This window comes from Balearica regulorum, chromosome 11, assembly GCF_011004875.1.
Source record: "Balearica regulorum gibbericeps isolate bBalReg1 chromosome 11, bBalReg1.pri, whole genome shotgun sequence".
Classification (NCBI taxonomy): Eukaryota; Metazoa; Chordata; class Aves; order Gruiformes; family Gruidae; genus Balearica; species Balearica regulorum.
In genome coordinates this window covers 17,159,363-17,183,259 of record NC_046194.1, presented here as the reverse complement: position 1 = coordinate 17,183,259, position 23,897 = coordinate 17,159,363, and the positions used below count along the sequence as shown (strand labels likewise).

The window sequence follows — 23,897 nt, the reverse complement described above, 5'->3', positions numbered from 1 at the left end:
TACCATGTATTCTACTCATGATAAAACCTCCATGTGGATGAGACTGAATTTCTAATATGTCACATAGACAAAACTATTTATTACTAGCATTACTTTTACAAAATCTTTCTACAGCTCCTAGAAAACACACAAAAAGGCATGTGCTTGGTTTTCTTTTCCATCACATAATACAGCGTCAGTTATATAAAGTCACTTACATAAATAGCTTAATTCTCCTTTAATTTATGGCATTATGAATCAAGAGCAGATCTACTGAAACAAAAGATGTTACACTGGCATAAAACCGGTATTGACAGCATGTGCAGGCTTTCATTATATGGATTCTTTCAGCCAGTAATTTTTCTGTTTTAACAACTTGAAAGCCATCCTGTCGTAAGATGTAAACTGTTCAGTATGTGGCAGCTGAAGGGTAGTCTTCATAGCAAATCTTGCTCTTTATGTCAGTGCTCTGTTTTTCAGGTAGACTCTGTTCATTTTTGGTATCAATGTACAGTTTATCTGTTTAGTTAAAAACACCACATTTCTGGTAAAGGCAGCCTGATGACATTACTGTTTACTAGTAAGCATGACTTAATCTGTTCTTCTATTGTGTGGTTTTTGGAGAACTTGGTATGAGTGACTGCTAATCTGTTCGAAAATTAGAAATACATTTTAAAAAAAACCCAAGCCCAGCCCTGCAATAGTTTAGTAATGCAGTTTCTATTCTTCCTTCATCTGTACATGTGGCCAAGAGGATGACAGATAGCATACCTCACATCATTGTTATTGATTGTGAGTAGTACGGAGTAAAGAAGACAGTCAATCCATGACTGCTGCAGCAGAGTCTAAATAACTGTTAAATTAAGAATTCAGCTACATCTTTTGAAGAGAAAAAGGTTGCCATACCTTTCACTCATACAGAGAACCGCAGCACATTAAGAGGTGTTCCAGGATTTTGTGGCACCTCATTCACAGAATAACAAGCACATTACAGCTGAATGACAAAATTTTGAAAGCTGTGGCAGGTAACAGCAGGAGTTACTGCATGGCGTGCCCTTCCCTTTGCTCAGTATGGCACAGAGTCCTGATCCCAATCCCAGTGAAGTCAGTGCAGATTCTTGTGTCAGGGAACTATACTGGGAGGCAAAGCCTGACTGGAACAAGGAGTTTCTCTTGAACTGCTTTACATGATAGAGATCATTAGCAGTTTTGGATGATCATTTTAACATGAAGCATTATGTAAGTATAGATGACTTCAGACTATTTCAAATATCATTTGAATAAATCTGTGTAGGTACACTGTTATAAAATGAGAACACAGTAAGCGAGTAGTTGGGAAATAATTTGCTATCCTATATTTGGGTTAAATTTTCTCTGCTTTATACTCCATCTAAACACCACTTTTTTTTTTTTTTTTATAACCATTCTTAAAGCTTTCAAAACTAAAATCATGACTTAAAAGGAATAGTTTAAATCAACATGTTCCCAAGCAAAGCTTCAGTTTTGACTATTTACTATTTCCTGATGGAAAAACACTTCAACCAAACCACTTCCTCCCCTCAGACACAAATGTATTTTGTTATAGAAGACAGCAGTCTCAACATAATTAGTTGCTGGCTTACCATATACAGTCTTAGCCTGTGCCCTGGATTCTAAAATAAATGCAGGGCCTGAACAAGCTTACATAAGAGACCAGCAAGCCAACCTCTGCTACCAGCAGTGGTTGGGACTTAGGGAGCAACTCACAAGCATGCCGCATCTTGCTTAAATGACAGGCAAAAGGAGCAGCCCATACATATGTAACTTTCAAAAATTTTGGCAACTCTTTCACATTTTTAGTAGAATAAGACACAGAGTCACTCCTCTCGAGGTTAGGTTTATGAATAAAACTATTCTTTAGCTTTTTCTATAAAGTTAAGGGCTTTGAAAAATCCTATGGAACTTCTTGTTAAGGGGGCTTCACTGAAAATAGTCCTTTCATTGCCTCACTTGCAGCTTAAATGTGGCTGGGATTCATTCTTGCCTGAGACTGTAAAGGAAAAGGTATCCCGGTTATAGTTTTAAATCACAGAAACCTGTAAAGCAAACAGGAATGCATGAGAGGTACCCAAAGTCCAGAGAAGAGCATGGTAGTGCTGCAAGCCAGGCCCTCTTCAGTTCCCATCATTCTTACTTTACTACAGCAAAGAGGAAAAAAAGCACTTGATGTCCTTTACAAACAATGAGGTTTGAGCAACTTCATTTCTATGGTTTGGTTCCTTCACATCAAGTGTTGTTGTGTGACTGCAGGATCTAGGATTTGCTCTTTGTTCCTTTATCTAACACACCTAAAAAAAGCAGCTAACGTGTAATATTTGTTCACCGCTGTAGTTCTTTGTTATGCAAGCCAAAGAGTAAAGAACACAAAAATTTTAATTAGCAAACAACTCTCCACACAGACTTTGCTGGTACAACATAGTTATAAGAACATCTATAAACACATACAGGTTCTTTGGACTATGATTTTTTTAAAATATATTTTATATGACAATGTGAACAAATCTGGAAAAAAACCAAATTACTTCAACCTTATGTAGAGGTAGCTGAACAGTACTCTGTTCAGTGATATGAGAGTATAACTTATTTCAAGTTCATTACAGTGCACAAAAGGATGTTTTACAAACAAATGGAATATACAAGTCCACAAAACTTTATTTAAAATGGCTTGATAGATATATTTCTGGCACTCTTGTAACCACATAGCTTGATGGAATTAAATTGGACAAGTATATGGTGCCAAATTAAGACATCTTACACAGATAGTCTTTTGCTCCTCATTTTTGTACTGCTCCTGTTCCTCACCAGGGAATTATAGAAGCTATTACATTGGTTTTGCTACACTTCTGCTCTGTAAACCTTTGTTCTGCAAATTGAATGTAAAGATTTAAAGGTGCATATGTTTATATTTATAAAATATATGGCTATGACTCTATTAAAAAGCTCAAGAATGGCAATAACAGAATACAGGCACTTCTATGTGAGGGTTACTTTAGACCTTATGAAACTCCAACATTAGTAAGCACTTCACATGATACCTGGATGAGTAACTCAATGTAATAGTTCAGTTTTTTATTATCCACCATTTTAATCCTGTCTAAGCAGATTAGTTTCTTGTACCCAGACAATATTTGTTTAGCAAGGTGTTTCAGAATAGTGACTTTGCCGAAACAACCATTTTTCTTTAGCTATAAGACTTTCAGTGATTTACTGGGCTTTAGAATAAACCCCAGATCCTAAACTATGCGCTGCACCAGTTACAAGTTAGGTTGTGAAGCTGACAAATTAAATGAGAACTAAGTAGGGGCTGAGTTTGTCTGATGTAGGACTCGGGGGAACAGGGAGCACTACCCTAAGCGCATATAGTTCCATTGGGCTTTTACGCACACACCCCCCCCTAGTTAATTTACATGGGTTTTTTTAAATAAGAGTTTGTGAACATGTTCTCCATTCCTAAACAGTGCATTGAGATATAACTCCTATCCATCACTAATTTAAACACCAGTAAAACTTCAGCACCAAGTAGAAATCATAAAGAGAAAAATTTTTCACAATGACAGTAATCAGCCATTGGAATAATCTCCCCAGGGAGTGGTGGATTCCCCAACATTGGACACTTAAGATTTGGCTGGACAGGGTGCTTTTGCCAAGAAAGGCTGGACCAGATGATCTTTGAGGTCCCTTCCAACCTGGTATTCTATGATAAGATTGTCTAAAATAAAACTTAATTTTATAAATCTCTTTCTCTACAGCACAGATTAAGCAAGACCTGCTACATCCAAATCCACTATTTTTTTTTTTTTTTTAGATTAAAATAATCTTTGGATTAAGAATTCCATGGTTCAGGTGTTCTGTTAGTCATATGGGACAGAAGGATAGGCCAAGCAATAGGTCAGCCATTCAGTGTGACAGCTGGTATCTCTTAGTGCTACACAGTAATGGAAGATAAGATATCAGCACTTAAGGAAAAAAATAATGTAAAAGAAACTGTTACAACTAACACCAGAATGTCACTTAAGACTCAGCATGATAATGGCCTATCTCACACCATGTTATCATTTCATTATTAAAACTACTGAACTACTTTCCACAACTGTGTCCAAGTTCACTGTAAGGTTTCATGATTTTTCTTGATTAATCCAGTCCTTTACTTTCAGCCAAGTCATGCTAGCCAAGATCACAGCTATTTTCATGGAAACATAACCCCTTAAGTTATTGCTAGACAAAGGAACATACAAGACAAAGCAAAGTTATTTTGTGTGTCATAAGTCTGCCTATATAGGGGAATGAAAAATTAGTATTACTTCCTGCAGAAAACTTCTCTGTTTTTAATTAGAAATCATATAATGTAAATGTACAGAGATTTGGAAAGGTGATACAGCCAGTCTTTGTTATTTATTTTAATGTATTTTGTTAAATATTTCATTTACAGAAAAGTGAAGAGTTTTCAAATTAACAAAACCATATCTTATTACCATGCAAGTCTAAAACTTTCAAGAAGTCTCTGGGAGATGTTTAGGTGATACTGCCTAAAAGACTGGCACTTAGTTATAGTTTGATCTGTTCTTGGTTCCCTCTCAGCCCCCATCACAGAAAACTTGCTTTTTTGTATCCCCCCCCAGCCTGGTTTTGGGGGATTTTTTTTTTTTTTTTTTTTTTTTGAGGGGGACTGATCACATTTTCTTGGAAATAAAAAATTTTCTATTGATTTTAGTAATCCTAACTCAGTGATCTAGGGTCAATGGAAATGGACTTTGAAGAACTAGCAAGAAGCCTATGCATTACTTAAGCCCTCCCAACAAAGATTAATCAATACTTCTGGCCACACAGGAAATGCAAGTTTGAGCAGGACTCTTTTTTTTTGACAGCTGAGCAAGACTGGTTATGGGACTAGACTAGGTGTCTAGAAAGATGTGAAAAGCTTAAATAAAATACTCCCCCAATTAGTATTTTATATGATCTATATCCTGTTTCTATAATTACAGTGAAGGTATTTTAAAAGCTGTTTATTCATGCCTGTAATAAATTTTGCATTTATATCCTTGTACTGATTAATACAACTGAAAGAATGAGCAATACTGTGGCATAACTAAAAGATTTTTTTTTTTTTGTTTTAAACCTCAGTACTGAATCTTTATTGTCTCAACTCACTGAAGGCTAAGGCTACTCCTTGTCCAGCTTTTCCTGGAAAGGTTTGTGTTCTCTAGCAAATCTGTTTCTCAATTATTTTTTTTTTCCTTCTGAAGGAATTTGCAGACTTTAGCTATTAATCTAGGATGTGTGGCCATAGAGCAGTCCCAGACAGAATGCTACTGCACATGTACAGATGAACTTTCCTGATGAGCTCAATTTGTTATGCATATACAGATCAACTGTATGCATTACATGCAGTAGGTCCAGTGTTTCCAACAAATTTGTTACAACAAATGCACTGGGCATTCATGATACAGGGCATGTACATGAGTTTCTGCTTAGGAAATCCTGGCAGCTTTACTCAAGGCTAATAGAAAAGACAATATTCACTTTTAAAATCAAGGATTCTTTCCCTGCCAATTTCTAGATCAACAAAATAGGCAGAATATGAGTATGTAGAAGATGCAGCATGCAGGGAAAAAGAACAATGAGGTCAGTGAGAAAACAGTTTAAAATAGATATTTAAGGTCCTTTTCTCACAGATAAGAATAACAGAGTGACAGCTTTTTTCTATGGGAGCAATATGGGCCCCTTATGTTATGCAATAATACGTAATGGTTTAAGGAAGAATTGCATTTAATGCAGCTTCACTTCCAAACAAGTAGAAATCACTTAGTTGTTGACTCATGAAGACAAATGCCATAGCAGGTGTCAGCCACCATACACTTGTCATTGTTCAGAATATGTATGTATTTCTATACACTGTTTACAGAGAAGCATGTAAAGTACCACCTAGGGAAGAAGCGCAGCAATCTAGCAGTATGGAAATAAGTTGTAGCATTTCTAGAGTAGCTCAATGCAAACACAGGATACATATGCCATTTGCATCACAAGGTTGAAACACGTTTGTCTTTCATTCTATTCTTTGGTACCCTTATGGAAAAGTTCTATAGAATTTAACATGAAGGGGAACAAAGGTAGTTTTATGGAAATTACTTTTAACTAATAAATATTTCTGATGGATGAGATGATGATGGAAAAAAAACCACACAGAAAATTGTCATTAAATTCTACCACATTTTTCCATAAAGGCATGGAATGGCAAAGAGTGCTATCCTGGGTAAAAATAACAAAGAAATTTGTAGCATTCCATAACATTCTCAATTTAATCTATTTTTTTTGCCACTGAAAAGGAAAACAGTAGCTTAGAATAAAAGGCCCAGTTCTGCTCACATTGAAATCAGTGAAAGTCAAAGTCAGATGGAGGCAAGATCAGTCCCAGAAAGCAGTACACTGAAAGCAATAAAAGCAGCAAAACAAGTATATGAACTGTTGATTTAAAAAAAAAGAAAAAAAGAATCAAACCCAAGATACTTCATATTCTCATTTCTGCCCTATTTTTACCTGCTTTATAGCCAGAAGTAATCATGCTAAAAATCACTTGTTTTCCTTGGGAGTTTATTATTAGCAACACTACCCAATCTCTTAAGAGAAATGCAGTGGCTGGGTAGAGATTTGAAGCTAACAGAAACCTGAAGATTGGGGTGAAATAAATAGCATTTATTACAACATTCCTTCTCATGTGACAAACTGCCCTCTGAGTCCTACAGTTCAAAGTAACTCCCTCCCCCCACATACACACACTCCAAAGCCAAATCCCATCAAATAATTAAAAAAAAGAAATAAAACTGATCTTAACAGCAACAAGAGTTGATGTAAAAACAAAACAAAACAAAAAATCTGTGTAGTAACCTACAATGAAATGATACTACTACTTCCCATTTTCTTTAGGAGAAGCTGCTTTTCATATATTGTGGCTCTTCTTCGCAGTTGTTTATAGCCATTATCCATTCTTGCAAGAAAGAGTTCAGATACAAATTCAAATCAGAGTCATTCTCTCTTCTGCGAAAAATTAGGGGATAGAGCCTTCTGTCACCACCATGGCCAATTCCCACTGCCGTTAACTGATCAATACTTGAATTTACCCAAGCACTTAAACCCTCATGCTTCAGGTTAAGCATGTGCTTGACTCTTTTGTGATGGCAAGAACCTAGTTGCAAGCACAGGATCAAGCTCCAACAACCGTGCTTGAATATTCTCAGACATAACCTGTGTATTCAGAGACTTCATGGCGGGCTGTTTTGGGGAGGAAATCCTTCTTAGGCTACAGTAGAACTGGGGATAAGTAGAAAAACATTCAAAATATTTGAACGCAAATATCTGAAAAATTATCAAAGCAGTTGCTTTGCTAGTGCACTGCTAGAATCATCATTTTGCCCCCAGTCATAAATACAGGGTAAAAACACTGTAAATAAATAGAGCAGCTCACTTTCCTTTAGAGAATGAACACATAAATAATATACATTTTGAAACAAAAAAATCATAGTGCAAAAATAAATTATCAAATGGAAGTTGTGAACATTATTTTACACAATGCTATATAAAACCTGAACCATTTGGAATAAAAGACTTTGCAGTTCACTGAAATAATGCATTAACATTATTATTTCTGCTTCACATTAAACTGCACAGTTTATCCTTTATCCACTAAAAAAATAAAAATAAAATAAATTAAAAAAACCTCTTAAGCTTTTTAAAAGGTTTATGGCAAACAAGATCACTTTTTGTTCTATCACATTTGTTATTAATTTAGCAGTGCAGTGATTGAATAATCATCTCAGAGTTTCAAATGGAAACTATTAAAGTATCCATAAACATCCCTTGCTCTTAATAACTCATTTTCTTTGAAATTCAGGCTTGAAACATCCTGACACTCAAATCTGTAAGACATTATTGCAGTTAGATGAAGTTACAAGAGACAGTCTACAGTCAAGTACTGTGGGAGACTTCACAGCTCTCCTCACCATCACCGTGATCTTGTACGAGACATGAATGTAAGGACACGTCTGATGCCATTCAAGCGGTCTTTGAGGGATTTCATGGCAAGGAAAGGGAGCTGAGCTCTGTTCTCAAGTGGAAGGACAGCCAGGACCCACCAGCACCAGGCTGGCCCGTTAGGATTAGACTGCAACCAGGAGGAAAAAAAAAAAAAAAAGACACATCAGGATACATATAGATGGTAAAGTCTTAGTTTTGAAGATTTAACTTCGAAAACGCAGTATTTTCATAGCAATCTAGCAAGCAGGTAATTTCATTGCCAACCTAATGGCTTGTGATTACAGGTTTGCTTGAAACGAATTACAACCAAGTTGTACCTTTCCTGAAAATAGGATGTTGAAGGCAGAAACAAGATGCATTTCTATTTCTAGCAACAGTTTATAAGTTGGGCCTTCTAGATATTTTTTTTTTAATGTATTTTGTTCCCATGTTATTATTGACCCAGTTCCTTGGGATTCCTGCCTCCCTTCTTCATACGTTATGACACTACTTCATATTTAGTTGCTGTTGTCGTATTCTGTTATTTTAGGATCCCTGCCATTTGCAGTCCTTGAATGAGAGTCCCAAGATTCCTCTTGTCCATTTTTTCTCAGTCATTTAATTGGGGAAGTAGAGTAGGCAAAAAGGCATTTAAGTCTCCTGGGATTAATACAGTCAACTAAGTAGTCTCAGGAACTTACCAACATTAAATATGAAGTTTTTTGTTCCTAACTGTGCTACCACTGGTGTATGGCAACATAACTTACGTAGCTTATGCAGGATAATGAAGAGCATTCATATTTTCCTCCTAAAACACAATGCCTCCCAGCTTATCAGGTATCCCTGCTATTTCTGTCTCTAAAAGTTACGGAAGCCACCGATTCTCAATACCTGTGGGTCAGGATCCTTAGCTGGCATTGGACCAAAATGACTGAGAATTCGACTTTTGAGTGCTTGCTTGAGGGAGTTAAACCACATATATGCCTGATCATAGACAGAATCATGGAGAACAAGTAATGCAGCATACTCCTGTCCTTGCACCTGAAATGAGTAAAGAGAGGGGGGAAGGTTACTGTTAGTTCAGTCTGCATGTTGGGGAAGGCACGACGTTAATTTTTAGGATTTTCTGGGGTGGGTAGGGAAAGGAAAAGAAAAGCATGCCAAGAGAGTTCTGGGATAAATCCTGAAAGCTAGTTTGGTGTCCCCTATTCTGCTCCTCCCCCCAACCATCAAATCCTTCACTTTCTTATACTGTCTTCTAAACCAAAGACATCTTTTTGCAGAACAAGCACTTTCTGGATTCCTACAGGAAAAAACCTTTACGTAAACATCATACAACACAGAAGAAAAGATTAGGCAAAACTTTTTTTTTTATTTAATTATTAGCAGCTCCTCAGAGTAGACATTTTATCTTCCCATTGTATACCAAAAGCTCATGTATCACTCAGAATACTTTGCCTACATATATTTTTTTTTAAATTAATGTAAATAATTTTGAAGGTGTAGTGGACCCAATCCTGCTCCTTCTTACCTGAGTGGGAATTTTCTAATTGGCTTCATGCAAATAGAGGCAGGTTCCTCCCCACCCCTCGCTTATAAACTGCAGTTATTCTGTCTAGAAGAGTGGTACGATCTCATCCTGGATTCACTTAGTTTTGTCTTCTGCTAAAAAGCTCTAGCAAAATCTCTTCAGTATATGGGCAGTGTGTGTGCATGCTTGTGGTAACTATTATGTTTCCCATGTTTAGCCATGAGCAGTTAGTGAATACCACAAAATTTGTTTTACTAGATACTGTTCTACCAAAGAACTCACTGAAAACATATGTGCTTAGAATTTCACATGTAATACGGTATAAATGAAGTACGTCTAAATTTACCTTTTGATCCTCAATGTACTCGATATCCGCTGTATTATAGCCATCACGCTGGCTGTGCTGTATCACCTTAAATCTCCTCTTGCCAATGCTATCTACAACAGAGCGGCCATCAGCAAAGAATTCAACATTTCTTATCTCCAGAATGCAGCCATAATCTGCAAACCTATTGAAATCAGAACAAAAGCAAGTAAACAAGTCTTATTCTCTTCACCCTTAGTCCCACAGAACTGCCATACAGCCAGTCCCCACCACAAAGGTATTTACCAGTGTCAGCTCATTTCTATTGTTCATAGTACTGACCTGCTGTAGTTCAAATTATTCCACAATTGTTTTCAAAACTATCAGGAAGATTCAGGCTGTCTAATCTGATTAACACTAACTGCATGTTTTGGAATACAAGGAAAATCTCATGAAATTGAAAGTTATACACTTTCTCCGTAACCCTAATGTGGTCAGTCAATTTGTACAGAAGAGTAAGTGCAATTCAGAATATTAGAATTATGCAAAGACTATGAAAACTATAAAGAAAAAAAGTTCTCCCTCAATTTCAGCAGATTTTACTTTGTAGGTGTGCATTTTGTGTACATCATACTTTTTCTGGTGTATACATATCCTGCAGGTATACACCATAAAAAGAAGGGAGGAAAGCTAATAAACACAGAGACAAGGTCAAATTACCTAAGACTGACTGTAAATGCTTCAATGTCAATGCTCAGCCAGTCCTTATGAAGGTCCTGTTGTACCTCTGTGGCCTCCACTATATTCAGAACAGTGAGGATAGAAAGGTATCCACTAGCTTAGCTATTTCTTTTTGTAATTTAGAAAAAACTAAACACACCAACGCACCTTACTGCCATTTCAATTTGATTTCTTGTGCCAAAGCATTCAACAGATTTCAAAACAGTAGAAAATACAGTTCCTTTTCATGTATTACAAGAGGTCTGCAGCTCAACTTCATATATAATACACACTAGCTATGTGTGTTTCAAGAAAAATGGGTTTCAAGTCATATTAGTCAGAATCTAAGTGCTCAAGAGGGAAACTTCAGTCTTCTCAATGTCTTTAACTGGCACAATTAGGAAGAAATTTTCCTTGCTGGAAAACTACCACAGATATTACAGCCATGGACCCTTCTGCACCTCTCCAAAGGGACTTGCTCCAGACGAAGTGAGATACAACACATGGTCCGAGCACGCTGCTCACTCACCCCTTTACAGGGTCACTGATGCACATCCCAAATTGTTTGGTGCCAGTCTCCATGCACCTTCGAATCATCAGGCGGTAACATGGCTCAAAGATGTGCAAAGGGCATGGGACTGTAGGATAAGCCATTGTGCAGACAAATATAGGAACATTCTTATTTAGGCTGTAAGAAAGAAAGAAAGGAAAAATCAGGTATGACATTTTACCAAACTCTGACAAGGTATAAAATACATTTTAAGTTAGAACATATTATTTAAAATTATTATATCTTTAAATAGAAATTATAACATCTTTAGAATAAAATTCTTAACGGAGTAAGTAAAAACTAAGATTATCCTTCCCCTTCATTGACTAGATAATATGGAAAGTGATACACCACTTACTAGCAGAAGAATTTTTAGTTATGCTTTCTGGTTTTGCTAGTGAGATCATTAATGCATCTCTCTCATTGCTTTTATTCACTTTGGTTTCCTTAATCCCGTTTCTTCCCTACCCAGTACGTTCCAACCCCCAGCCTGTGAGACTACTTCCACCTATTGTCTCACTCTGCGGCTTTCATGGAGAGTCCCCAAAAGCAACCACGCTGCTTTCTAAAGCAATCTTTTGTTTATAAAGCATCCTTCTGGATTTCTTCTGCTTCTGTTTATTGTTTAGCACAGCGTCCAGTTTTTATGCTAACTCAAAGCACAATTTCACCTGGAGCCTGTTCTCTTTGAAATCACACGATACCGAGAAAGAAGCTCCTTTGTCAGCATCTTAGCTCGTGCTCCAGAGCAGCAGGAGTCATTCATCAGCTAACAGCAGTAGTATTAAAGATTGGATTTTACATAAATGGATTACATACTTGGAAAGCTCTGCTATTTCCTCTTCATAAATCTTTCTTCTTTCAGTGAGTTCCTCTGGAAGATATCTTGCTATTAACTCCTCCATTAGTACTGTTTTACAGTATTTCCTCATAGCCAAGCACTGCAGCAAAAACACACGCAAGCAGTTACAGATAATACACAGCATTGCAAAGTGTATGGTGCCTATGCACAAAGTAGTCATCCGTTAGCTCCATTCTCTTATGTCTATAGCAAATCAAAATCATCTTTTAAGCTTGCACTGCCACTGAACAGTTGTTTATTGAACGATATGGCATCATCCCTATGGCATCATCTTGGGAAATCTGGGAAGTAAAATCACTTACAGATTTTCAAAGTACAGGGCTGGCCCTCAGGTTTGAGAAGAAAAGACTATCCATGCTTTCTAAGTCACAAGAGCTTTTTAAAAGTCACATTTTTTCTTACGTTATGTAAGATTTATTTTGAGTTGGGAAATAGCAAAGGTTTCTGAAGGTGCTACTTGATTCTATCCCATGGTCTTGAATTTATGCCGAGAAAATCCAAGCTTCAATACCTCTGAGAGCCCTTCCTTGCACAGGGGACATTTTGGGTTGTGATCCAGGCATCTCTCAAGACATTTCAGACAGAAGGTGTGTCCACAGGGTGTAGTGACAGGTTCATAGAAGAGCCTGGATTGGAAAATCCGACAACAAAAAGACAACAATATCTTCTACCAAAGTTTAGGAAAAAGCTGCTACCAAAAAAGCTGTCTTCATTCACTAATTTAACTACTGACTACTCCAGGGATAAAGTTTTTCCTTGCTTTTCATTTCTTCAACCAACTTTTTTATTTATGCAGCTCGCAGACTTTCTTATTGCCACCTAACATGAAAGGCAGCCCATGAACTCCGATTTCAGTGAGGGTGAGAGAGAATATTGCCATTAACTTCCAACAAGCCAGGATTTAATTTCCCTCTATATGAGCAATAAATAGAAGCAGAAGTTGGACCATCTGACTTTTTCGAATGAAATTGAGCAATACTTGCACAACTATTACTGTGGAAATCATGTGATTACTTGTATGTGTAGAGCTAAGCACAAAATAGCTATTTGCGGTAATAGCCCACATAAGTGATTGCAATAAACTATTATGGCCAACTCTAATGTGGACTTGGAAAGGAGCATTGTTGGAATAGACAATTTTTAACCTTCAAATGACTGCTTTTCTGAAAAATGAGTGACATTAGGTTTGTGTTTCCTCTAGAAAATATTTAAATATTTAAGACCAGGTCTTCAAAGTATCATAGTACCTAATCTTTACCCATTCCAAGTACCTCTGTGACACTTATTTTCATGTAAGGATTTTTTACTGATTATGATTACGTGATACTGCAAAGCGATGTTTCCTTGCCAATAAGTACCTTAAGGAGATGTGAATAATATGGACTTTTTTTTTTTAATAGAAAACATTTGAAACTAGAAATTGTTTGGCGTATACTGTATTTTACAACATACTGTCTAAGCATTTTAAGGTCTCAAATATCCGTCTAATTATAATTTAAGTGAATGAATATGTTTACTTCAAAATATTACAGTTTATCAAAATAGTACACTAAGTTTTATTATACATGTGAAAACTATAAATATATAAACCCACATTTATTAGCATCTTTAACAAGATGAGTGTATTTAAGCACGTAATGGGCTCTTAACAAGATTGCCATAGCCAGTTTATTAAATGTCATTAGTTACTATAAATATTGACATTTAAGCAAAAGAACATATGAAGTAGTATCTAAAATACCACACCTATCTTACTGCAACTTGACTGAATAATTGAAAACCCTCATTAATTGTTTCATGAACAGAAACCTCACTGCACCTTATTGCTTTAAACTATGTAAAATACTGAGAATTCTACAATATGTTTCAGTAAGCACTGGTTTGCGTATGTAATTATTTAGTAGTGACTTATTGATCTGAAGTGTTAGCATAAAGACCAGAAATTCCTGTTAAAATGCACGACGCTGCTCTAGCTCTCACAAAAACCAGCAGCAGCTTTTTCCAACGACTCTAAGGGGACCTGGACCAAGCCTCATGACTTGCAGAAAGAAACACTATACATCAAGATTTCTCACAACATCATTTTAAGCTATTGCAACAGCAGAAACTAAATATTCACTCCTGCTGAGTAATGCTCCTTCATTTCTCACCAGTATGTTGCTTTGACTATTACTTTTTATTTTCTGCTTGCTGCTGGAGTAAATTTAGATCAATAACATTTTGGCCACTTCATCAGACAAATAGGTTAATAACAGCTCCTGCAGTTAATTGTGAACAGGTCAGTAGGTTACTAGGTAATTAGTCCAAAGTATCTCAGGATCCAAATCCCTAAAATACTTCTGAGGAACATGGCAGGAAATAATTATAATCGATCTGCATTAATAGCAAGGAAGAGATCTGGTGACAGCTTCCCTTAGCACAAGCCTTCGTTGTTGCAGTGATGTTACAAAGCTAACAGCCTTCGAGATGCAAGGCCTGTATTTGTGACTGCAATTACAAGATCAGCATCACCATCCTCTGTACTGTAAGGGCATCCTCGAGCTAATTCCTTTATAAACGTATTGTAGTCTGGCTGTTTCTGATTTAACACAGAGGATGAGGAAGTAGGGCTAATTAATTTTATTAAAAGCATCTTGAAAAATGCTGTGTGAACATAATGATCATAAACACGCAGACTTATTAAAACCAGCTAAGAGTAATTGTGTGGCTTTCTGTTAGAGGAAAGTTTTGCTCTTAGCAGTATCAAGTGTTTTGACAGCTGTATAAACTTTTGGAGCATGTTTCAGCTGTAGGCAGGCAGAGGGAGAGGGGGACAGATCAGATTTATTCCAAGCAGAAGCAAATCAAACAACACAGCAGTTGTTCCCCCAAAGGTTTCAGTTTGTCTGAAATAAATTGAAGCTCCCCGCATACAAACAACAAAACAGAGCAAATCCAGGTTTCTCAAAGCACGGGCCTTCAGAAAGAAGTCCGTGAAGAGGCTGTCTGCTATTTAAGAATTTAAAACATAGCACAAAACTAACCCCAACATGCGTTACTGATATATCTGGGTAATTAAAAAGACAAACCTAAGCAACACTCACTGCAGAGGTCGAGACCCCTGTGAAACACCTTCCCAATATTTCCTTCTAAGGCAGTAACCAAACCCCACATGTGTATTTGCCAAAGTTAAAAGCTTTTTGCAAAACAAGCAGTAAAATAGACGTAGTTGACAACTCCTACTGGTTTTATCAAGTCATTGCTGTCCCCAAGAATAACTGTGGTTTAAAAACAGAAGAGACCATCAAGCAAATGGAGTGATGGCCTTAGTAAGCTAAGGAACACATCTCTTAAGCAATAGAGGAAACACATCCTCTTGTTTACTTGCAAGATCCTCCTAATGCGATAGCAGCAACAGAGTATGTTACAAGCAGACTTGGAATATTCACTGGACGTGGTCTCTTTAGCCGTTTTGTGCATTATATAACATCATCATACCCCGCTCCACAAATTCCAAAGGACAAACTGTGGTTTCGTGCACTATGTGTGTCAGTGGGTGGGCGTGTGTAAGCGGTGAGAGGAAATCTTTCAGACACCTTGACTAACACACTTAACCCTTACGTACCCTTTCCTAAACAATCCCTAGCCTAGAGCAGATCAGAAAGTTCCTGTTCATCAACAGTGTTCAGAACAAAAGGTCTAGAAATGCATCCCTGGAGTAACAATGCTAATAAAAACTCATTTTTAACTAAGGGAAAAATAAGTACCAAATGAACAAGAACATCTCTAGGTCATAAAAGGGAAAGATCTCGTAAAAGCTAAAGACATCCATGAGAAAACAATGGATACCTCATACACAGGGAACAGTCCAAATCTGATGGATCCACAAATTCAAATGGAATATGTTGTCCAGTACTATTTCCCTTAGTATCAACTGTATCTATCAATAACAAAAAACATATTGTAATGTAATTGAACAGAACTATGTAAACACAATAATATTCCATGTATCTACAAGCAGCATCTGATATTTAAATGTGTATTGTATATACTTACAAGTCACTGAACCATTAAGCATCATTACAATAATTTCTATGCAAAGCATCAAATTCAGCCTTGGCACAAATCAGTGTATTTCCCTTTAATTTTAATGACATTATACCCACTTACAAAGGGTTGAATTTAGCCTTGCATTAACAATTAATGTCAAAACATTTTTTATTAGTGTTGGAAGTCTAAAGTGAGACAAATTCTTCTGTCATACCTTTGTAAATACATCCCACAGCATGAAAACAAGGCCAGCTATCATGAACAAGCAGAATACATGCTTTTAAACAAACTTTTTTAAATTGATCCCAAAAGTGCTAAGACCACATGTGACATGGATGCTCCTTAAAAGATTCAGAATTCTGCTGATAAAGAAGCACTTGACCCAACCTTCTCAGCCCCCTTTTAAGACTAACCTTTTTTTTTTTTTTTCTAACATACATAAAGATTCCACATCAAGCCCTGATCAGGCTTAAGAGAAAATATAAAAGCCAAAGTATAATCTGGACCCTCTTCCTCTAAGTTCTATAAAAGCACGATTTCCACTGATTGCATGCCATGGAACTTATGCCGTGCATAGTGAAACGTACCTTTCTTCATCAGCTTGCAGGGTACCTCTGCATTTCGCATCTCCTCTGAGCAGCACTTCCTTTTCAGGAGGCTGCACTTCTCAGAAAGGAGGAAGGCAGACTCTGGCACGGAGGTGAGTTTGTTCTCTTCCTCCGAGCAGTCCTTTTTGATCTCTGTAATTTGTATAGATTTCCTCAAACTACCAGCAGTAGTTACGTTTGGTTCCTCTTGAATGGGAAAACCCTTTTTCTGTTCCACATTTACCTGTGTGAAGAGAGGATTGACATTACACCAACCTTCCAACAACTTGGTAAGGAAAAAAAAACCCCAACCAAACCCATCACAAGTCTTTAATATTATCACCAGGAAGGACTTTATATGTCAAGAAGCAACAGTTTGAGAATTGCTGTGTCAGGGCCTGATTTTAATGGAGAAAAAAGCAAACTATTTCCCTTCCCACCATCCGTGTCACGTCCCCCCTGCCCCAGTCCCACCATGGCACTCAATATTTTCAGCCCCTATGAGTGGCTTCATAGCTTGGTCATGAAACTTGATGCAGGCAGAAATGTGGGTAGATCTCAGGTTAAATATATTGTTATTACTTAATCTAAGGAAAAATGCATATTATTATTTATATCATCATGATGGTATTAGCCATCAAAACAACCAAAACAATGCCAGTTTATTTTAAGGAAGCAGTATAAGCACACACAATTTATAACAGAGAAAATGCACAGAGCTTCCTTTAGTGCGACAGATTCTTTCACAAAGGATAAAATGATCAGCCTTTATCCCGTTATGGCTACAGAACAACCCGTAAGCAGCCAGGACACGGGACATCACCTATCAGCTTGTCACATCAACTCCCCAGATGAACCTGAAAGCAGGTACTGTGGATTGTGATCAGGAGCTGTGGTGACGTGTAACATGCAGAAAGATGAGCAAACTGTCCCTCAGATGACTTCACGAAAGGGTCATACAAAAGGATTTCTTGTTAGAATATCCTAATAGCCTTTCCAGAAGGCAACGTCACTGACTGTTCTTAACAAGGCTGTTCAAAACCTACCATTTTTGTTTGTAAGGACTAATGAAGTTTTCTCCGACATGTACAGTCTATGTAAAACCTATCCTCAAAGTTCAGGCTGCAGCGAAGCAGAAGTGGTCCTTGCAAACCCGTGAACGTAAACCTCCACAGCCACTTACAAAACTAGGGCTGTGAAACCAAACTTATGGAGTAGCCAATATATCTTACATGGCTCTACAATAACCTCTAAGCTGTGTACAGGATCTGAATGCGGGATGATTTTGTCACTGACATCATCAGTTACAGCTCAAGCTGAAACCCTAGATTTTAGTATTTCACAGCTTTTAAGGGTAACTAATGCAATCTTCAGAGGCCCTTTCCCACTACCAGCTACTTGGAAGAGCTAAAGACAGTTACAGGAATAGAACCCACTCAATTCTGGCATAAAACTTATCAGAACAACAACAGAGGACTTCTATTAAAGGAAAAGAAGTTGGATAAAGAGACTAAGTCACCATTGGTTTGTATCTGCTGAAACTCAGTAAAAATCTCAGAAAATGTACCCTCCTATCTCCCAGAGGTGAAAAGGAGAGAAGGCTTCCCAATGTGAACATAAAACACACAACAAATTAAGAACCACACATCAGACTTGATCTTTACCTTGAGCAACCTCTGTAGGTTATGGCTGGTGCCTCCAGATCCCACTGAATTTAGGAGATTCCCCTTTAATCTAGAGTGATGTGACAACAGCTGCAGGATATCGGGTAAGTGTTCCTGAGCATTTCCCGGGATGAGTGAAAACAAACTAAGTAGAAGCTGTGATATAAAACAGAATACTTCACTGCTTAGTTCCTTCCTTGCAACCTCTAAATGAAAAAGCAAGTAAGGGAATAGCTGAAAGAAGCATCTTTGATTTTGTTAAAACCATTTAAAGAGCCCTTCAAACTAGGGTAAGAACAAAAAGAAATGCAAGAGCTAATGCAATATAGGCCAAACAGACAGCAAGAGACATTTTCAGAGTTAAATCAGCCCATAAAGTTATTAACCGTTCTCTGATGTGACACACACATGCCTTTGTTCTCTTTGTCCTGCACTTCAGAGCTCACCAGAAGTTACTAACATCTTTCTCACATATGTTTTTTGCTGCACATCAGAAGCTTTCATTGGAGTTTACTACTACAGAAAGCACTCATCTCACAGGCTTAATCCAAGTTAAGTAAATGTCTCTGATATTGTGAACTGTAGCGATTTTTAATTCACTTATGTGAGAATACAAAAAAACGTAGGTAGTAGAAAAACGCTATTTCTTCATTTGCTATCAGAAAATAAATGAATCTGTTTCAAGTAGCAGCTTGTAGCTACTTGTATGGCATAGCTTATCAGGTGATTATTTAAGGAAAGAAACAGAGCTGAATGGAAGATTCACACTTCAAAAACTAATTTCAACGTACTACTGAGGTGATCCTGCTGATGCTTGATGAAGCCACATGACAGCTAAAATTTCTTTTTAAAGCCAAAAAGATTCCACAGGATCACACTATGTCAAAACTAATGTGGACAGACAATTAATACAAGCAGAACATCACAGCTGCACCCAAAGGATTTGGTAAAATGTAGTATGTCATTGTTATGCAAACAGCCTTGGAAATGACCCAGTAGAATCATCATGGATGAACTCTGTGTCTGATGAGTGCATGAGTAATTCTTTCAGTCATGAGAAGCCTAGTTTTTCTCAGAACCCCACTGCTCAGAAATTAGGTGTCTTGGATAAGGCTATTTGGAGTCAGAATTTAGAAACACATCCATTTGTTCCTGCTCTTTTTGCTCTAGTGCACAGGAAGTCTCCCAGCATGACTATGAGAACAAATAATGACACAATGACAGTGAAAGGCTGCATGGAACCCACTGGAGAAAAAACCAATCACCTAAAACCCCCAAATACCAGTGACAAAAAACTCACAGGAGATGGAAATCTCAACCATATACAAAGTGAGATAAAAATTTGATTGCACTACAGCCATCCAGGTTGTAGTCTCTCAGTTATAGTCATGAACAGTGCTTTACTGTAAGCATTCTGCTGTGCTTTTAGAAAGCCTTACATATTACAGCACACACAAACTCCAAAGTTCCCATCCTGCCACTGATAAAGAAAAGCACAAATGCACTGCCATAAAAGAAAATTCACTACAAGGAAAACAGAACTATTACATTTTTATTACCATAAGCTATCACTGCGATGCGGAGCCTTTTAGCTACGACAACAACAAAAAAAATGGTCAAGTATCAAAACACTCACTGATTCACAGGAAATCAGATTTGAGGGGTGTGTAAAACAGAGCAGTCTTCAGAAAAGCCATTTTAAGAATCCACACACCACACGTTAGGCTGCTACTGAAAAAAGCCTCACTGCAGATCCATTTGGTCGCTTATTTAGCATTAATTATCAGCAACCTTTAAAAACGATTTTAGAACAGCTCTTCTTTTGTTGACTGCTTCCTTTCACGCCTCCTTCACACACTGTACTCCACACAGCACAACTGGCGGTAGGAAGAGAGCTGCTGCTCCCAAGTGGAGTCTGACGGGTGCTGCGTGTTGCCTTCTGCCAGTCAATGGCCTGATACAACACTCAACAGCAACTCCCCCTCTTCTGCACTCTGTCATTGGTAACACATCGCCAAGCTAGGAAACAGATTAGAAATTTGACTGTAAAGAATCACAATAGTCTGGGGGTGGCAATTATTAACAATTCAGCTTTACTTCAAATTTGCTGATGCTAACACCATGAGTAACTGTTTCCACATAGCGCCTGCTGAGCATGTTTTCTTGCTACCTCCCTATCGTCACGTAAGCAACACACATAAATCAAATTTGAACAACAGTCTGGATAGGAGTCGCCATCCAGCTCTTTGCAGTAACGAGAGAGAGGGGAAAAGAGAAGAAAAATTCTTATCCTCCTTAAGAAAGGCCACTGAAAACAATACTGCAGTTCCAGATGATTTAGGGAACTCACCTTTTGTGCCTCAGACTTGGCCGTCTTGTTCCCCGTATCTAGAGCAAGGCAGAAGAGAAATTCTCTTAAAGCTTCTTCTGTTTTCCCCAGATTAGCTAATGCTTGTCCTTTCCTTAGGTGACCCTGCAATGAAACAGAACCATAGTTGCAGCTTTTGTTCTTTTGTCATGAGAATATGCAATAAAAACAATGAAATTACAAAAGATCTTTCTGGAGAAGAAAAAGTTAGGCGGGGAGAATCACTCTAACTGTCTCTTATACCACCGGTGCCTGGATTTGTAACCACAAGGCTCCTGAAAACTTACAGGCAGAACTGGGATATTCTCTAACTCAAGCCAGTACGATTCTCACATCACCTGAGCCCAACAGATCTTGAAGAAATCTACCTCCCCTACATTAATCAACTAAACCAGTCATTAGGTCCTTATAGGATGACAGAAGCAGAGCATTCAGTTTTTAGAGAGAGTTCATGAACCGGAGATTCATCCAGGTCAACGACAATAGCGTTAGCTCATCCCCCAGGATTATCGCTCTCTTCCTTCACCCCAGGAACCTCAAGAATATCATAGTTAAATGCCTGTAAGTCACAGGAGTCCAAGAAATTACAGGACTTGAATCCTCCCTCAGATTCAGCTGTCTGACCATTCTAACGGTTTTCTGTCAGGGTAGCGTCAGGGTCTTAAAGTACAGCCGGAGTCAGAACTTACTTTCAACCAGTACGGCTGGAGTTTGCAGGCTGTTTCTGCGTCATGCAACGCATCTTCACAAGCTTTCAAAGTAGAGTTTATCTGGGACCGGTTGCTGTAGAGTAAGTGGTCATTTGGAGCTGTAGGAAACAGAAAAAATGGTTGTTTGAAGTAAATTAAAAGTTAGTTACATAAGCTTTAGTCCCTAATTTTTTTAAAAAAATAAACACACCTTGGTGCTTCCAAGTTGTACAAACCCAGAAAATATGCAGTTTTAAAATAATTACGTGCTAAATAAAATCTGGAAGCCTCTTTGGGCAACTCCAGACAAAACGTCAGCTGCGTATTATATAACGGGAGGGAACATAGCATAAATAAATGCAGAGATGCTCACACAAATTACCGCTCTGACTGAGGATCAGTTGGTCGACAGAAACATACAGGAGACACTGAAGGCGGCAAGAGGAATGCTGTCGTACCGTAGGGAGGAGTTTCAAAATTTTTAGCATCAAAGTTTTTAAATGATACGTAAGGCTCTTTTCGTGCCATAGCTCAACACAGGAAAACAAGCGACAACTCCCAAGAACCAGACAACGCCACAGCAGCGCAGGAAAAGTGATCTCCTAGTTACACACAGGGCGTGTGGTAGCATCAGGACGTAACGTGCGCTGGATTAAGGCTGTACGCTTCGTTTGGAATACTCCTCCGTTTAAATGAAACTCTCACCCCTGACACCTTGCCTTTAATTTCCTCTTACTGCGCGCAGCCTTAGCTGCTTTTCCTCACACCCGATTAAAACGGCCCCGCATCACAACTTTTCCCCGCACAAGCCCTGTTTCCAGCGGCGGGGCACGGGAAGCCAGCCGCCTGCGGGGAGCCCGCCCGCCTCCTTCCCGCCCGGCTGCCGAGCGGCTCCTCCGCCCCTCGCGGTGGTCGCCGGGGCCACCCTGCGCCCAGCGGACCCGCCCGGCGACGGCCCTTCCCGGGGAGCGGCGGGATGCCCCGGGCGAGGCGGCCCCGCTCCCTCCTGGCTCCGCCGGTTACACAACGGCCTCGGCCTGCGGGGAGCCCGGCCGGACCGCAGGCTCCGGCTTACGCAACCGCTGCTCTCCTGACCCAGTTTCGCCGCGGGCCGAAGAGCCCCTGCCCCTCCCCGGGGTTCTCCTCCCCCCCCCCCCCCCCCCCCGCCCCGGGCTTCCCCCGCCACACGCCCCGGCCGCCCACCGCGGGGAGCCGCCGGTAGGCGGGAGCGCGGACCCGGCACACTCCCGGGCGCGGGGGCTGCCCCCGGTCCAGGCCCGGGGTCGGCGGGGCGAGACGCGCCGGAGCGGCCGCCGGTGAGCCCCGGCCGGTGGAAAGTTGTCTCACAACCCACCCACCCACCCCCCGCGCTGCGCCCGGAGCGGCGGCCGGCGGAGAGCGCGTCCCCCGCGGCGCTCGGGGGCAGGCGTCGGGGAGGGGGGAGCCGTTACCTAGGCTGACCGCTTCGTTGTACTTCTGCAGGGCGGCTTGGAGCTTCTTCTCCTTGTACAGGAGGTTCCCTTCGTGCCTCAGCTGCGAAGCCTTCACTTGGCAGGGGAACCACTTGGCCAGCAGGTTGCTGAGGATGACATTGACCCGCAGGAGCTGCCCGGCCGCCGCGCTGCCCTCCTCCTTGCACAGGACGCAGCGGGACTCGGCCGCCCGGTCCCTCTCCAGGCACTTTTTGCAGAACGTGTGTCCGCAAGGCAAGGAAACGGGCTCGAAGAGGAAGCCCTGGCATTTGCGGCACCTGAAGACGTCCCACTCGCGGGGCTGCGGGGGGCCGCTCCCGGCGGCGGGCAGCCCCTCTTTGATCCGGACGCTCTGCGCCAGGCACTCCACCAGCTTCTCCAGCTGCTCCGCCCGCAGCTGCTGGTGGCGGGACGCCAGCTGGTAGAGCGGCAGGGCTTCGTGCAGCCGCCCGCCGTAGGCGAGCGCGTCGGCCCGCCCGAGCAGCACCTGCCACTCGGGCCCCAGGCCGCCGCCCGACAGCTCCAAGTTCTGCGCCTGCAGAGCCCCGGCCGCCAGCTGCAGCACCAGCTGGGGCTCCGGGCGCTGCTGCTGCGGTGGCAGGTGGGAGCCCATGGCGGCGGCGGCGGGCAGCGCCTCTAGCAGGGCGGGCGGTGCGCGGCGCCGGGACGCGGAGGCAGAGGGGGCGCGGGCGCGGCGCGGCCCCGCCGGCCCATGCTGCTGCCGCCCCGCGCCGGGAGCGCCCCGCGCCGCCGCCGCTTATATAAAGGCGGGCACGTGACGCCGGGCGGCGGCGCTCATTGGGCAGCGCCCGCAGGTTGTTACAAAACCAGGCGGTTTTGTAACGCGCCGACAGCGGCCCCCGGCCCGGCCCGGCCGCCGCCGCCTCAGCCCCGCCGCCTCAGCCCCGCCGCCTCAGCCCCAGCCCCGCCGCCCGCAAACCGCAGCTGAGGTCGTGCGAGGGCGGGGAGAAGCCGGCGCTGCCCCCGTGGGCGAGGCTGTGGGGGGCCGTCGGGGCCCGGCCCGGGGGCGCCCTGTCAGCAGCGGGCGCCCTGTCAGCAGCGGGCAGGTGTGAGAGTCCCGTCGGGCGCGGGAGCA

At 40.7% G+C, this 23,897-nt stretch overlaps 1 protein-coding gene across 4 annotated transcripts; it reads right to left on the bottom strand.

Annotated features, from left to right (window-relative positions):
- Positions 1–1,917: 1,917 nt before the first annotated feature.
- Positions 1,918–23,547, bottom strand: LONRF3 (LON peptidase N-terminal domain and ring finger 3). Of its 4 annotated transcripts, none has more exons than XM_075763504.1 (13): positions 22,781–23,547; positions 21,330–21,448; positions 20,623–20,745; positions 18,273–18,428; positions 16,609–16,852; positions 15,821–15,911; positions 12,504–12,618; positions 11,950–12,071; positions 11,110–11,268; positions 9,903–10,065; positions 8,917–9,066; positions 8,013–8,173; positions 1,918–2,008 (listed from the first exon to the last, which is right to left on the bottom strand). In XM_075763504.1, the coding sequence occupies exons 1-12, from the start codon at positions 23,412–23,414 to the stop codon at positions 8,015–8,017; spliced, it is 2,235 nt and encodes a 744-aa protein (XP_075619619.1). In that variant the 5' UTR covers positions 23,415–23,547; the 3' UTR covers positions 1,918–2,008; positions 8,013–8,014. The 4 variants fall into 4 exon arrangements, with proteins under 4 accessions (XP_075619619.1, XP_075619616.1, XP_075619620.1 ...); XM_075763502.1 differs by lacking the exon at positions 1,918–2,008 and adding an exon at positions 6,917–7,050; XM_075763501.1 differs by lacking the exon at positions 1,918–2,008 and having other exon boundaries at positions 4,403–8,173.
- Positions 23,548–23,897: the final 350 nt, after the last annotated feature.